General features: G+C 32.6%; 2 protein-coding genes across 8 annotated transcripts; both read right to left on the bottom strand.

Annotated features, from left to right (window-relative positions):
• Window positions 1-1,052: 1,052 nt before the first annotated feature.
• On the bottom strand, window positions 1,053-4,381 carry PEX4 (peroxin4). Its single transcript, XM_028086412.2, has 6 exons — window positions 4,167-4,381; window positions 4,041-4,059; window positions 3,631-3,750; window positions 3,413-3,541; window positions 1,945-2,074; window positions 1,053-1,377 (listed from the first exon to the last, which is right to left on the bottom strand). The coding sequence occupies exons 2-6, from the start codon at window positions 4,044-4,046 to the stop codon at window positions 1,289-1,291; spliced, it is 474 nt and encodes a 157-aa protein (XP_027942213.1). The 5' UTR covers window positions 4,047-4,059; window positions 4,167-4,381; the 3' UTR covers window positions 1,053-1,288.
• A 1,790-nt stretch (window positions 4,382-6,171) lies between these two features.
• Window positions 6,172-13,922, bottom strand: LOC114164245 (TOM1-like protein 9). Of its 7 annotated transcripts, none has more exons than XM_028048837.2 (11): window positions 13,567-13,921; window positions 12,645-12,724; window positions 11,957-12,035; window positions 10,500-10,598; window positions 10,290-10,403; window positions 9,865-10,025; window positions 8,725-8,806; window positions 8,458-8,543; window positions 8,071-8,310; window positions 7,085-7,566; window positions 6,172-6,888 (listed from the first exon to the last, which is right to left on the bottom strand). In XM_028048837.2, exons 2-11 carry the CDS (start codon window positions 12,689-12,691, stop codon window positions 6,299-6,301), a joined length of 1,980 nt encoding a protein of 659 aa, XP_027904638.1. In that variant the 5' UTR covers window positions 12,692-12,724; window positions 13,567-13,921; the 3' UTR covers window positions 6,172-6,298. The 7 variants fall into 7 exon arrangements, with proteins under 7 accessions (XP_027904638.1, XP_085523251.1, XP_027904636.1 ...); XM_085667125.1 differs by having other exon boundaries at window positions 12,131-12,724; XM_028048835.2 differs by having other exon boundaries at window positions 12,645-12,727.
• Between the last annotated feature and the right edge of the window lie 1,143 nt (window positions 13,923-15,065).

Raw genomic sequence — 15,065 nt, forward strand, 5'->3', positions numbered from 1 at the left:
TATAAGGAATAAATAGTTTATGTCTAAAGATAAAAATGATAAAATATATTAGTTTTTAGAAATAAAAATTATAATAATTTTAAATTATTTGTAATATAAAAAGTAGCCATTATTCTTTCTTGTCCATTCTCATACAATTTAAAATTAATAAAATAACTTACTTAAAAAATGTTTAAATCCTTATAATATTGACCTATTTATTTTAAGTATAGAAGATCTCGTTACTTTTAAATCTTTGATTTCTTTTTGTTATTTTTTAGTTTATATAATATCAATTATATAAAATAATAATTAAAATAGTTAATTTTTTTGTTAGTGCAGTATCTTAATTTATAATATTAATTTTTTATCTTAATTATATTAGTTAATATTTTTTTATTTTAACCCTATGCCAATCATACTTAAGCAAATCATTAAGATTGTCGGTTATTAAAAATTATATTTTTGCAGATAAAAGTAAATATTTCCGAATTAATAACAATTGAACTTTTAAAAATCATATTTTTGTGTTGATATCTTTTATCTTAAACTCAAACCAAACAAGCTAAATCAAATGCATTTCCTAATTTTATTATGAAATCGTTTTATCTTAACCATCCTTTTTCATTCCCTATCTTTGCTATCACACTCAATAAACATTCATTCCCTATCTTTCCTATCACATTCAATAAACGAAGTTATACACGAAATTATCTCTTATACAGCCTGTAACCATGAAACTAGAGGAATAAAATCATAAATGATCATATAAATTTATTCAATTAACTAAATATTGTTAGTTACAAGCATTATTATGTTTTCTAATACATCCACTCTGTTACTTTAAAAAAAAAATCACAAAATGGGCAAGACAATAAGAAAAGCCGCTTTTATTAAAAATGTATTCCAAAACCTCTACTCGTACCAATTAAAAGTGATTCCGTTGATTAGTATAATCCAAGCAGTATAATCCAAACGCTTTTAGAATGCCTTGGACTCAATTTTTTGCAAATTGCACTAACTTTATAATAGTTGAGAATCAAACTATGGAATGCAAGTTCAAAATGAGACTATTTAAAACTGAAGCAATTAAGGTATTATTGGAATATATTTGAGTTCAATTCCGGCATGAATCCAGATATACGAAGTCACGGATACAATCTGTACAAGTCACTACTACTACTTTAACACACATCATTAACACAATCAATATCATGTCTTAAAATGTATACATTTCAAACAAATGAACATTATACCAAAGAAGTATTGTATCTATTGTTAACTTGTTAAACAAGTTATCCAAAATCATTCAGCCTTTCTTTGGCATTGCTGCGAGTCTTGTGTACATTTTTGCCATGGATTGGTAGCCTCTAACATCACCTGAACGCAGAAGATTGCCTGTAACAAAAAAATAAAATAAGTGGCAGAAAAAGATATCTCCTTTCATCCTCGTCAATACCATTACAAGTTTTTCATCCTCACCTTTGTTAGTACTAGATGAAAAAAAAAATGAAGGATAGTTTTGGGCTGAGCTGACAGCTTAAGGATTTGAAGTTTTTTAGTTTGCCATCAATATCAATAAATCCTTGAATTTCCCAACACATACCAATGTGCTCTTGTGATAGTTTTTAATCATCAACAAAAGTCTAGTAATATACATGAGAATTCATACATCACGAGCAATTAAAGGCAACAAATGAAACATATGATTCTAGTGCACCAACTTCCCATCCATTCTCTCAAGCACAATTGAACGTATAAAAAAGTGCTTTCGAAAGTTTTCAACCCTCAAATCTAATTTCAATTAGGTCCCATAGTCAAGGCAAAGTACATTACAACAGAGTATCACATGAATTCGAGTTTCTTTCTTGCAGTTTTTCTAGTCATTTGCGGGAAAGAGATAGGACAATAAAATCCACACAAGAGACAAATGAGAAAACAATAGAGTGGAGAAAGTTTGTCAACCTGAATCACAATTCAGTGGGCTGTCAGGTTCTGGATGGGCCATCAAAGCAATTATAGCCCTGCAGACAGATTGAAGTGTCCAAGCTGGGCTCCAAGCATTTTTCAAGATATCCAGACAAATCTCCCCAGTCTGGAAAATTACTAGATGTTTAACCAATTGTCATGGAGGAATCTCAAGAATATCAAATCCAATAGAAAAAAAAATGTATCCATTAACCTATAAAGAACAGAAGAAAAAGAAAAAAAAATAATAATGGACAGGCAATTAAAATCAAATCAAAGGCTTTCAATTTCTAATTAGTTGTGAAACTTAAAAGGGGTTAATTAATAGTATGCATTAGGTTTCTTTAACTTATCAGCTTCCCATAAAAGTTTAGCATTATTGGCCTTTTCATCATTGAGAAGGTAACTAAACCATCTGAGAGTCGAGTCAAGTCTACGAGTATGGTACTATATACAACTTTTCAGATGAAGTAACTCTTACGAGTTTACGTCGAGTCTACGTAGACTCTCAAGTCTGATAACCTTGTCTGAGACCAAGCACAAACACTCATCATTTATAAACATCACATAAGTGCACCAAAGAGTGAAATGGAATTGGAGCTTGAATTTGGAATTATGACATTTAGAAATTTATCTAGAATTAGAACAACAATCTTAAGTCCAATTCCATGGAATTCTAGTATAATTAAAGCCAACATATCTCTGCCTCCAACCTCTACCCTCTAAATTACAATTCCTAAATTCATTCTCACTATTCTGTTGTTCCCACTGTTTATGTTGCTCCAGCTACCAACCATCAATGTCATCACCACCCCACCCTTGCTGTCATGGTACCACCACTCAATAATTGCTGTTGTCATTGGCATTACTACTACTATCAAGGATTTCTACTGCGTCGCCCCCACCACCTCTGGATGTCAAAATTGTGATAGTCATTGTTACCACCAACATCCCCCATTTCCATTGATAACTACCGCCACTCCTACCATCACTGATAACCATTGTTGCACATCAATACCCATTATCCCCACCACCACTCCTATAGTTATTGCTACCCTCTTCACCTCCCACATCATACTCATACAGATAACTAACCCTAATTTAAAATGACCAAAAATGCAATTCATATTAAACATAGAATTATAGTTTTAATCTCTATTTCCTTACACAATCCAAACATGGGAATTATAACTTGAAACCAACCAGAATAGCAATTATAATTCCAAACCAATTAGAATAGGAGTTGGAATTACAATTTTGAATGCAATTCCAATTCCATTCACCAAACTAATCCAGAAAAAACTTTTAGTCTATGTATCACTTGGAAAACTTCAGCAACCATTCATCAGTGAAAATAGTGAAAAAATTAGTATAATGTAATTCTCCTCAGAAATCACACTCGCTATTTCATAACTGATAAGGTACACCAGTACAAGAACAACAGATACGGACAGATCCATCCTACCTTAAAGTGAACATTTGGATGAAATATTTTTGTCAAAAAGCGGACTTGAGGAGGCTGTAGAGGATACTGCTCCGGAACAGAAAAAGAAAGCTGGAACACCCCTCCCTCGTAAGGAGTCTCAGAGGGACCCTAATTGTAAACAAAACAAACCCAAGGAAATGTGAGAATCATCACAAACAGGTCGTAATCAACAAAGTCCTGGTTACCACTCAGCATACCTTGATAAAAGCCGTCCATTTAAAAATGTTAGATTCATCACAGACTAGTTGAATATCAGGATCAGCAGTCTTTTCTCGCTGCACCTCATGATACTCCTTGAACAGTCTTGCCTTCGATGCCTGCACTTAAAACACACGTCAAAAATCTCAAACATCTAATTATTGAAGAATCAACCTTAAGACAAATGCAAGCGATGACATCAAAACCAAAACCAGGTACAAACAAGCCACCGAAGTGAATCCAAAACACCTAGTCTAACAGATAACCCACACCATAAAAAATACATATATTCACATTAATTGCACATCATCATCTGCTATTCACACCGATAGATTTACTCGCAACAATTGCATCTATCACAAACTCTCAACAGAAAACGGAAACAAAAACAAAAGTACCAGAAACGAACCTGCATGCTGAATTGCAACCTGAAACACAATTTAGCTGTAGTGTTAGGAGATTGATATATTTGAATATGGGCGTGTGAACAAATTTGAGAAAGCTCAAACAAGATTCAAGGAACAGAGCATCTTACCGCGCGAGACTTTATTTCGCGAAAAAGAAAAAATGAATATAGAAAGAATTGATGTATAGTGTTGGGAGATTTGTAGATCGGGAAATGAACGAAAAAGTAAAATAGAAATCTGCAATGAGCAAACCCTAAAATAATGGACCCCACCAAGAAGACTATAGTCTGGAACACATCTAGCACCCCATCGGTAAATAAGAAAGAATAGATGAACCAAATCTAGTAGCAAACATGTAAGAAAAATACATGTTAAAGGTTTTATGACTATTTTATAATTATAATCTAATTGAAATAATTGATTTAATAATAAATCAAAGATTATTATGTAATTAAGTTGTAATATTAAAATTGAATTTAAATGTTTTAATATTCAGATATTAAATTAGATTTTTAATTTTTAAATAGTACATTGATACTATGACATACATTTAAGAACTAAATTTGTTTTATTTGTGTAGTTATTAGTTACGAAAAATAAATAATTTAAATAAATATTGACTAATTATTTATTGATAAATTTATATAAAATTTAATAAATATGGTAGATAATCTTCTCCAATCAAATTTAAAATTGGATTTTTAAAATTTGAGTTTTATTATAAATATTAAATTTAGTTAAAGTTTAAATTTCTCATATATATATATATAGATATATTTATAATTAAGTTTTTATTAACAATATTTGTTTACTTGTGTACTCAAATTTTTCATATACTTCTCAATTCTTACTAATTGATTTTTATTTTAAGTAAGGTAGTGCATCTTATTTTGCATGGTTATTGTTTTTTGTTTATACATGGAAAATAAAAATGAATTAAGTTTTTTATAAGTTTTAGAGCACCACCGTCAATTAAGATGAAGTGAGTAGGATTTATGCAAAATCTCATACAGAACACCTCGTAATTAAACAATAAAAAAATAATTTGCAAAACTCCAGATATCTTTATAAAAATAATAATATTGTTTTATTTTATAAATTAAATGTTAAAATAAAAATTAAGTCTCATTGTGTTTTGTTTAACAATATAAAGTCAAATTCCAATTTATTATAAAACCTTAATTGAAAAAATATTATTATAATCAATAGAACGGAATTTTTGTAATAAGAACTTTCAATTAAAAATATTTAAATTGATAAAAAAACTTCAAATTAAATTAAGTCATTATTTTATTTTATTTTTCATGTGAAAAGTAAAATAATAGTTAAATCGCACCACTTAACTACAGAAACTTTAGTTAAAATTATAAAAATTTTGTATTATCAATCAAACCAGCTTTTTTTTTTAATAGAAACCAAATTAAAAATATTCATATTTATTAAAATGTAAAACTTAATAACGTTTCAATATTACATGTTATTAAGACAAAATTTAATATAATTAAAGAATAATAATTAAAGTACCTCTATTTCTTTATATAAGTTTTCTCTTATGTCTAATATGTTTAAATAATTCTTTTTAATTAAAGTTTATTACAAATCACTTATAAGAGAGAAGTACTAATATTGTATAACTTTATTTTTCTAATTCTTTTTAAATTTATACTTTAACTAAAAAATAAATAAATGAAAAGTTTATAAAAGGCTATATTAAATTTTTATGAAAAAATAAATAAAAAAACACAAAATGTCCTCTACAAAAATTGCAAGAAACAAGGATAAAAAGATGTTATTATTGGAGGATTCGTTTTAATTTAATAATAATTTAATTTAAGTAATTTTCATAATACTTTTAAATTCATGGTTATTGGGCACCTGGACTCCCTGAATGCTTCTAACCCCCACAAAGTCAAGCTAAAGAATCCCTACTGGCTGAAGGATCGTAAACACGTACGTGGATTTGGATAAAGCAAATCTATGTTCACACCTACGAATTCATCTACGAGTTTAAAATTAATTGAGCATGCGAATTCGTTTAATACAACTAGAACCGGATCTTCTAGTCCAGTACTTTCCTATAGAAAAAATGTACATAATCTATTACCAATTGCCAGACAATGAACACTATGAGACTATAACAAATTAAATAATGTATTATGTACATATATTATTATATTTATGTAAAAGAAAATGAAAAAATTAAGAAAAAGGAGAAAAGATTTATAGCAAACAAGTGAACAATGCAAACCCCATTACAGTTTTACATGCCACCAGTAGGTTTTGGTTTCACTTTTGCCATGTTAACAAGGTCCCCAAATAAATTATCCTCTGGTTTGGAAGGCTTCCCAGGTGGCACATAGGATGTAGAAGAAACCTGGTAAGAATTTCTCAGAGCACCATCATCTCTCATTGATAAACCATACATTTGCTGCTCAACAAATTGAACCGCTGGTTGCTGACCATAGCCATATCCTACGAATTGGTTGCCATACATTTGTTGAGGATACATGGAATGCATTGGATGTGAAGCCATACCCATACCCATACCCATGTAAGGACTGGGAACACCCTGAATATGCTGCGGGTATAAGCCTGATTGATTACTTTGAACATTGTTGTTGATTGTTGAGATATGGCTAGCATTTGGCTGCATATACATTCCAACAGCCTGGTCATGCGCAGCAGCTTGAGGTCCCTGAGGATGTGCAGCACTATGTATATGGGTCATTACCACTTGAGTCACTTGCATTGGTTGTTGTGGGTATTGACTGCCTACTACTACTGGACTATCATTGTCTGTGGGTTGTGCTTCCCACGGAGGTGGCGGAAATGATCCACCATTTGGTGTACCTGTAAATCGAAAAAAAGCTGAATGATGCGAAATATCTCAAATATGAGAACCCAGCAAAATACAGCAAGCCAATTCGGAAAGAAAATATTGAAGAGATGAATTTGCCATTAACCAACTTAAAAGCAGCAATCAGGGGTCAGAAATCAAAAATTCATCACAGCAACTGCTAAAAAGAAGAGAAAGCATTAAGTGCACCGTGAACTGGAGAAGGAGACTGTTGCTGCTGCGCAACCTGACCATTCCAAGAAGGACCTGTGCTCTGCATATAAGGTGATTGCTCAAACCGAGGCGATCCAACATTTGGCCCACCTCCATTGGGGTAAAACAGCCCTTGAGATATGAAAGTCTGCTGCTGTTGACATTGAGGAGAAAATGGACTGGTTTGACCGGCAACATTAATTGGCTGGAGATTATTGCTTCCATTAGAAAACATATCAAAAAGAACAAGGGCATTCTGTTGAGACATAGGGCTAGGGCTGGGGCTGGCTGGCGGCTGTTCGCCTAAAGGGACGAGAGCAAGTGAAGTCTCTGCTTTTGGTGAGTTATAGTCGTCACCACTGAGCAGGTCCACTTTAGGATCAACCTTCGCCGGGGGAGCTGATTCATTTGATGTTGGGGGCGCTGGAAGCAGTAACTGGTTCAACGATTGAGACCCAGTTTCAGCATTAGCAGACGACCTGCAAAACTATATTAAAATGAAAAGCCGTAGAACCAGAAGGCGCCATACGGATTAAGTCAACCTGGAATATAATTTCATACACCGATCTACTCCTGAACAAAAATGAGATTCAACAACAATTACGTGAAACGAAACAGAAAGATGCAGACTTCTGACAATGGACGGCAGATAACACTCCCAGCTACCAAGATCAAATATGAAGAATGACAAAAACTAAAGTATCCAAAATAAAATAATAGCACAAAAAGTCCCAAAGCCTTGACCTGTAAAGACCTTATTCCACTGACAAAAATACAAACAAATATCTAGCTATTCATGGCACTTAGTTTGGAATTTATTTTGAATATAAAACTTACTGGGTAAAAACAAATAACAAATGGAAATGAATTACGTATTCCAATATGGTATAAAAATTATTTGATTCTCCTCCGGTGAGACTGATAGAATCATATGTTAATGAATGCAGAGCAATAATAAAGTGCAACAATAAACACGAGAAGACCTTCCATCCGTCTGTTTACTGGAATCTCCAAAATCAACCAAAGGACCAAAATCTGCAACTGCTCCAGTAGGTGCAGTCTTCAGATTCTCAGTATGATTTTGAGCAGGAGTTCCTGAAGCAGAAGTTCCTGAAGTAGAAGTTCCTGCAGCAGAAGTTCCTGAAGCAATGGATTCATGCTTGGCCAGGACACGCTGAAGATCATCATTCAGCGATAGGCCTTGGCATAGCAATGATTCGTCCCTGTAAAAGTAGATAAAATCTAACCATTATTAACAGGTTTTTTCCTTTAGATTTAAAGAAAACTAAAAATGGAGTTCACATGTAAAAAGTATATAATATATGACAGCAATTGCTTTGTAATATATTGAAAACGGGATGTGGCCTTACGAAGTTGAATTAACAAGGTGTACCACTCTCTGTTTGTATGTTCGACATTGCTCCACTAAATCAACAATAACTTCCTGCTGAAGACCCTGAAAATAGAATACAAAAAATGTCACATTCAATAGAAGCCTTACAACAACGACGACATCCCTGTAGTTGAGGTCGACTGCATAGATCATGCAATGCTTCAACATGGTAAAGGCCCTGAGCTTCAAAAATATTCTTTACTCAAGTACATCAAAAGTTGAAAATTTGGATTGAAGAACTTACTTCTTTGTTACCAGGGTCCAATGCATTGAGCATTTCTGCTAGAACATCCATAATACCACGTGCATTTTGAATTTCTGACAAACTGGCAATAGAAAGTCCAACCAAAACAAATCAAGGCATCATTATTGACCACAGTCTGTACCATGTAGCATAATTTTGTCATCATCAAAATAATTAAAGAAATGATAATGAAAAATCTATTATTGGATACTGTGTCCCATGACAAATCTGTTTAGTGAGATTCGCATGAAATTCACACAATAATAAAGAACAAGGTATACTACCAAGTGCCCAAGCACACTAGTTAAAGAGAATTTATTACACCCTATAAAATGCTTTAAAAAGAAAGAATCAGATGATTTTCTGTATGTTTTATGTCAATAGAAAATTTGAGAAATTTATCTGATATCTTTATCTTTTATCAGTTTAGTGAATCGTAGATGATGATTAAGAATATATATTTATTTTCTATTATATGATTAGTTTCCTGACTTGATTAGTATTTGGGTAATTATAGGTTTATTATATCGTATAAATAGGAATATTATCTCCACTCCTAAAAATAGAAATGACATCTCGTATATCTATTTGTATTTTCTGTATCGAGTCTATATAGAATAGTCTTTTTATTATAAACTCTTGTGTAAAGCTAGAAACAAAAAGGACGCTTGAAAATTCAATTACTTATCACTTTGATACTTCATCTAGAAATAATAAAGAAAAAAAAAAAGTGGATAAAAATGAATAGCGAATTATTAAAAATTTAATCCTCCTTTATGAAAAATCTTGCATATTTTCTTTCACTTGACACCGTCTCCCACAAACCACCTCATTTTGCTAGAATTGGTTAAAACAAAAATGATGCAACAAACCATCTTAATTGATAACAGTTCACAATGCTATTCCAATTATAAATAAAAAGAAAGTGTATGGCTTCAAAATGTGACAACTGAGCTACAAAGAAAAATATAAACCGGTAATAGATAGTAATGATAATGAACTACATAATACATTCCATCAAAGAAAAGTCTGAATGCATGAGAATAAGAAGCCCATAGATGAGCGTCAAGCAATATGAAGTTATCAACATATAAGTCAACTTCCACATACATGATGACAAGACAAGAGATAGAAATGCACCTTAGGGCTGGAAACTCAGAATCTGCAGAGGACTCAGCTGTGTCTTGTTGAGCAAAAGTATCTCGTATATTTTGAGGGTATGATGACAATGGTTGTGTTTGTAGAGGTGTGAATACAGGTGCAGATCGCTCAGACCTATGGGGGAATACTGCCCCAGCACGCTGAAACAAACAAATCCTTTATAGAACAAAAGGAATAGATAAACAAAATTAAACTTAAAAAGATTTATGAAAATGTCCTGATTGTAACAATGAATACTCAAAATAAAAACCCATATAACCAATCAGATAATGAGAATTATGTCCAAAAGAAAAGTAGCAAGGGCCTCCTTTAAGAACTGTATCTCCTCATCCTGTTTGTAATCTATAAGCAGAGTTGAATTATTTTGTAAGAAAATCTCAATGCAAATAAGTTGATGAACATACCACAAGCTCCTGGTATGCTGCATAATACTGTGGATATCTTGATCTTGGCCCTCCAAAAGCCTCTTGCCAACTATCTATAAGAGCCAATATCTTCTCTCGGACATGATAATTGGTCTACAGTTTTCATAATAAATATGATAAACATGCTTTTCACGATGAAGTCTCGTATAAAATAGGAAGGCTCTGGAAACTTCTAAGAAATATCAATACCTTTTTCTTCGCTATTTTAACCATCTCATGAAGAACATCTCTCTCGGCAACATGCATGTGAATAATGTCTCCACAATTCTTAATTATTGTCTCCAGCAGCTAAAATATAGCAGTCGAATTGATAAACAGATGAGTTTTTCCAATATTAAAGACGAAACATGTATTTTCATTATAGGCAGGCTATACAGAATCCTCCTTATCTAAGCAAACCTAATTTATACAGCTCTATGGTATTCTCAGAGGGAAAGGAACTCAAACATACAGACAATCTGAACAAAGAACAGCATCTGCCGCATGTAACATTCTATTTCCATGTACATCACAATGTTGACTTTTACTTAAAGCTAATCGAGTATTTTTTCGTCCCAAAAACATAATTATCAGCTCAGCTTGTTAAGTATAATAAGTTTAAAATAATGATAAAATGGAATTAAAAAGTATAATTCTTCCCACTCCATTTTCCAGAAATGGTATGAAATCTTGGTTCTGTTTCATTATAAAATTTCCGAAATAAAGGAATGAAATTTTATTTCACTCTATTCCAATCCATCTCATTCCGTTATATTTCATTGTGTACCACTAATCCAAACATAAACATTAGTAAAGTACCATCTCATGGCAGACATATCTAAAATAAATTCTACAATTTCTTTCCAAGCTGAAAACAACATACAATATAAAACAATGCTGTTTGAACATTCTAGAGGAAGAGTCCTTTGCAACAGTTCAGCAAGCATACCACAATAACTGAATAAACATAAAAAAGAGACTCATACTAAAATTTCCATTACATAGTCCCCAAATAATAGTCAATAGATAACAAAAGCTTCCAGCCAGTTATTTATCGATCAACAGCAAGAAATCAATCCAAGGAATCATACAAGTTGAAAGTTTTCTTCTCTTCCAACAATCTTTTTACATTAATTGACGAACATATATGGTAGTTGGGGAATGTGTGATGACATTGTTAGGCCCATAGAAGAACATGTCTTAGATGTGGCTAAGATTCCTAAGACGTGGCACATGTGTGAGTATAAGGCCGTGTTGTATACATACCTTAGTCAGTTGTTTGTAAGAGTCAACTTTGGATTCTTTAATCGTACCTGGGAGAAAGCCACTTCCTCTGTTTGGAATGTTGACTATGGGAACTCTTAAAGTTCTATCTCTTGGTTTCAAGAAACTTCTTCTTGTTCTTTCCCAAATCTCTCTCTAACATCTTTTTTCCTTCCTAATTCTTTCAGTCCCTAAAGACATCTATTATTACTTGAATCTATAATCAGACAAGCATTTTACTATAGGCTCTTAGCTTATTGTTGTTTTAAGGAAATGTCTATTTCGGACGATTAGAGAGAAACATTAAATCATACTTTACTGTTGAGTAATCTAAAAAAGTGAATAAATAAAAGAAACAGTGACCCTAAAGCAGATTGAATAATGTATGAAATATATGAGCTTACAGTTAATGCACTTATTTGAACTCTAGGAACTTTACTTCCAAGCCGCTTCTTTATACCTTTAACAACATCCTTTGTTTGCCTGATAAATCATATAACCAAACTGAGTTAGCAAACTCTCAAAGCCCAAACGAAGAAACAAAATTAAAGTTTTAAACAAAAAAATTGCAGTTAAACATTTATATCTGTTCCAGCTCATCCCAGGTAAGTATCAATGGGCGCCATGAATATTTGCCCCACAGTCGGATGCCACGCCTCAGTTAAGACAGAAGGAACCTGGAACGCCTACCCCATGTTGGCCCTAGCAAACATCGCACCATTGATTATCTAGAGCATTCATTCCATTCCAGTACATGGTAAAAAGGAAGGTACAGGTCGCATTTATGAGGTACTTCCCATTCAATAAGGCCCGTATAACTTTTTTCTGCCACATAAGTCATGCCTTGTAATATAAGAACCTCTAGTGGCACCTGGTCATTGATCTTAGCCGAGACAAGAACTATTCAACGGTCCCCTGCCTTTACCGCCAAAATAGGGCTGTCTATCACCACCAACCTACTGGATTTCGTAACTATCATGCATCCAAAACCTACCACCTTTAGTAGTAAGATCTAAGATTCCACATATATTGTTACTCTTGCAAAATAACTCTTTAACTTGGACATTAATGTCTTTGCAGGTATCAGCCCACCTTCGCTGTGCAGTGCCGTGTCCAACCCTCGTGAAGCCATTCGTCATCAAGAGCAAAATTGATATATACCCCGTTCCGAACTACTTCAGACCAACACCCGTTAAAAAAAGAAAATTCCAGTTCCAAACTGTGGAAACTCAGAAATGCATAGAAACATAAACAACGAACAAAAAGAGATCTGCCGCTTCTTCCCATAAACTAAAAGACAAAAGCAACTCACAATCAACTTGGAAACAAGAAATAGGATTTTTCAGATATAATTCCAAATTACGAAACGTAACCTGATGAGCACAAACACAAAAGTATTAACTCCTATAGGGTTTAAAATGTCCCCTACAAAGGAGCTGACAACTTATAGCAACCAGAAGCAAATTCGACATAAAACAGCATCAGCCGAACAAGTGGATCATGCAGAATCCATAATAGCTATCTACTATCCCTATCCCCAATTGATCAATGAAAAACGGTACTCAATCCTCAATCAATAAAGTGAAATTTCCTATTTGAAATTCCTCTGTTCGATTACTGTTACAGATAATAAAACAATGCGAAGTTGAAATCCCGACTCCCGACGATCATTGTAGTTTAATAAATAATAAAGCAGAGGAGACATACGATAGAAGGAAGGGAAAAAGACAACTGCTAATCTTCATCCATGAACTCTAATTCACAATTCAACTCTACAACTTATCTTACCACGTCAGAATTCATTCATAACAGAAAGCGAAAGAAACTATAAATCTCGCTCGTGCATTTTTTTGTTCATAATAATTCTGCAGTAAACCGCAGAAGCAAAATAGAACTATTCTATCAAAACAAAAACGAAGAAAAAAAAAACGCGCGCAGAAAAAAAAAAAAAAACGCGCGCACTCTTGATAACGTCGAACATGAAGAAACAGCGAAAATCCGAAGGTATACATACCCAGGGTCGCGATTGAGTATGTCACAGATCTCCATGTTCAAAGCCCAATCAGGTCCCACAAGCATGCTGCTTGTGGCACGTTCAACTAAGGGATTCACCATCGTTTCTCGCCGGCCACGAGAGTATCAAAATGTTTTCCGGTGCGATGAGAGAGAGGTTCCGGTGATCACACAGAGATATAAGTAACGGCCACCCTCCCTCGGTCTCCAAAATCAATAACAAAGTTTGCTACTACGTCGCTGAATGAATAATTCCGTTGAGGTAAAGTAGGGGTAGAATTGGAAGTGAGAAAATCACATACCAATTATAAGAGTCCACGTGGCAGTGTGAAGGCGAGCTTCGCTATGCCACACCTGAGATACAGTTCAGAAACAGGATTTGCATCTGCTTAGTCAATCAAGTTTGAATATAAATGCGGACGTTGTTTCCGCAAAACCATAAAAAGGAGAATAATTATGATTAATTAAAAAAAATTAGAAAATATCAACCGAGTCTTTCGTTTTGTAGGTATTAACTTTTCTTCATTAATCTCAGATAAGTAACATTTCTCTTTTAATTTAGATCCTTTTAGGAAATAACTAAATTATATTTATACATAATAATCCTTTTTTTTCTCCAAAATTTAGTCAGACCTTTATACACACATTTTATATGATTAATATATAATATATAATTAATACAGATTTCAACTCGTATAAAAAGAGTTTTATAACAATTCACTCGATCGGAATTGTATTCTTTAATCATGAATAATAGTAGAACATTTTCCAGACATGTAATACCTTAACAAATTAATATTTTTTTAATATTTACACAAAATCACAAATTATGAGTATTGGTTGCTTATGGATATTGTAAACTTCTTATAATTTTTTTCACCAAAAGTATAATATAGTTCAATAAATTAGATTTCTATTCGTTGCGAGTAAATTTTTATATGGTTTGTTTACAATGGCATGAGTTGTAGTAGTTGCTTTATTATTTCTTATGTTAATTTAATATGTTTGTAATGTATACGGATGTCAAATAATTATAATAAAAAATAAATAAAAAGGTAAAATAAATTTAATTCCTTGTATCAACTATAAAAATGGCTTACCCTTAATCTAAAATTAAGTTTTTAATAAAATATACGAGATTAACTTCAACAAAAAAGTTAATTTTAAATTATATAAAAAAAAACTCATTTTATTTTGGCTTGGTTCAGTCATAATTCAACAAAGCTCTCTCAAAGCTTTCATATAAAAGAAAATCTTCATAAATTAAGGAATTATAAACTCAGTGGAGGAATTATAAACTCAATTGCTCAATTCCTTTGTCATTGATAGTTTTTTAATACACAACAACCTATTGATATAACCAATGGACAATGGAGGGTGTTACGAGAATTATCCCAAATAAAATATATCAATAGAAATAATAGTTTACGAGGTTATGTATTTTATGCAATTTATTTATGGTATCATTTTATCTTCTATAATGTCGATATAAACTTTCTC

Source organism: Vigna unguiculata, chromosome 9 (genome assembly GCF_037176805.1).
Source record: "Vigna unguiculata cultivar grain cowpea cultivar isolate G323 ecotype 2 chromosome 9, ASM3717680v1, whole genome shotgun sequence".
NCBI classification, from domain to species: Eukaryota; Viridiplantae; Streptophyta; class Magnoliopsida; order Fabales; family Fabaceae; genus Vigna; species Vigna unguiculata.

Coding starts and splice junctions, on each gene's coding strand:
- PEX4 (XM_028086412.2), bottom strand. Junction 3,542..3,630: donor AATGGACGGCTTTTATCAAG/GTATGCTGAGTG, acceptor GTTTACAATTAG/GGTCCCTCTGAGACTCCTTA. Junction 2,075..3,412: donor ATCCAAATGTTCACTTTAAG/GTAGGATGGATC, acceptor GTAATTTTCCAG/ACTGGGGAGATTTGTCTGGA.
- LOC114164245 (XM_028048834.2), bottom strand. CDS start 13,667: ATGGTGAATCCCTTAGTTGAACGTGCCACAAGCAGCATGCTTGTGGGA. Junction 8,807..9,864: donor TCTGAGTTTCCAGCCCTAAG/GTGCATTTCTAT, acceptor TTCTATTGCCAG/TTTGTCAGAAATTCAAAATG. Junction 8,311..8,457: donor CACCTTGTTAATTCAACTTC/GTAAGGCCACAT, acceptor CTACTTTTACAG/GGACGAATCATTGCTATGCC.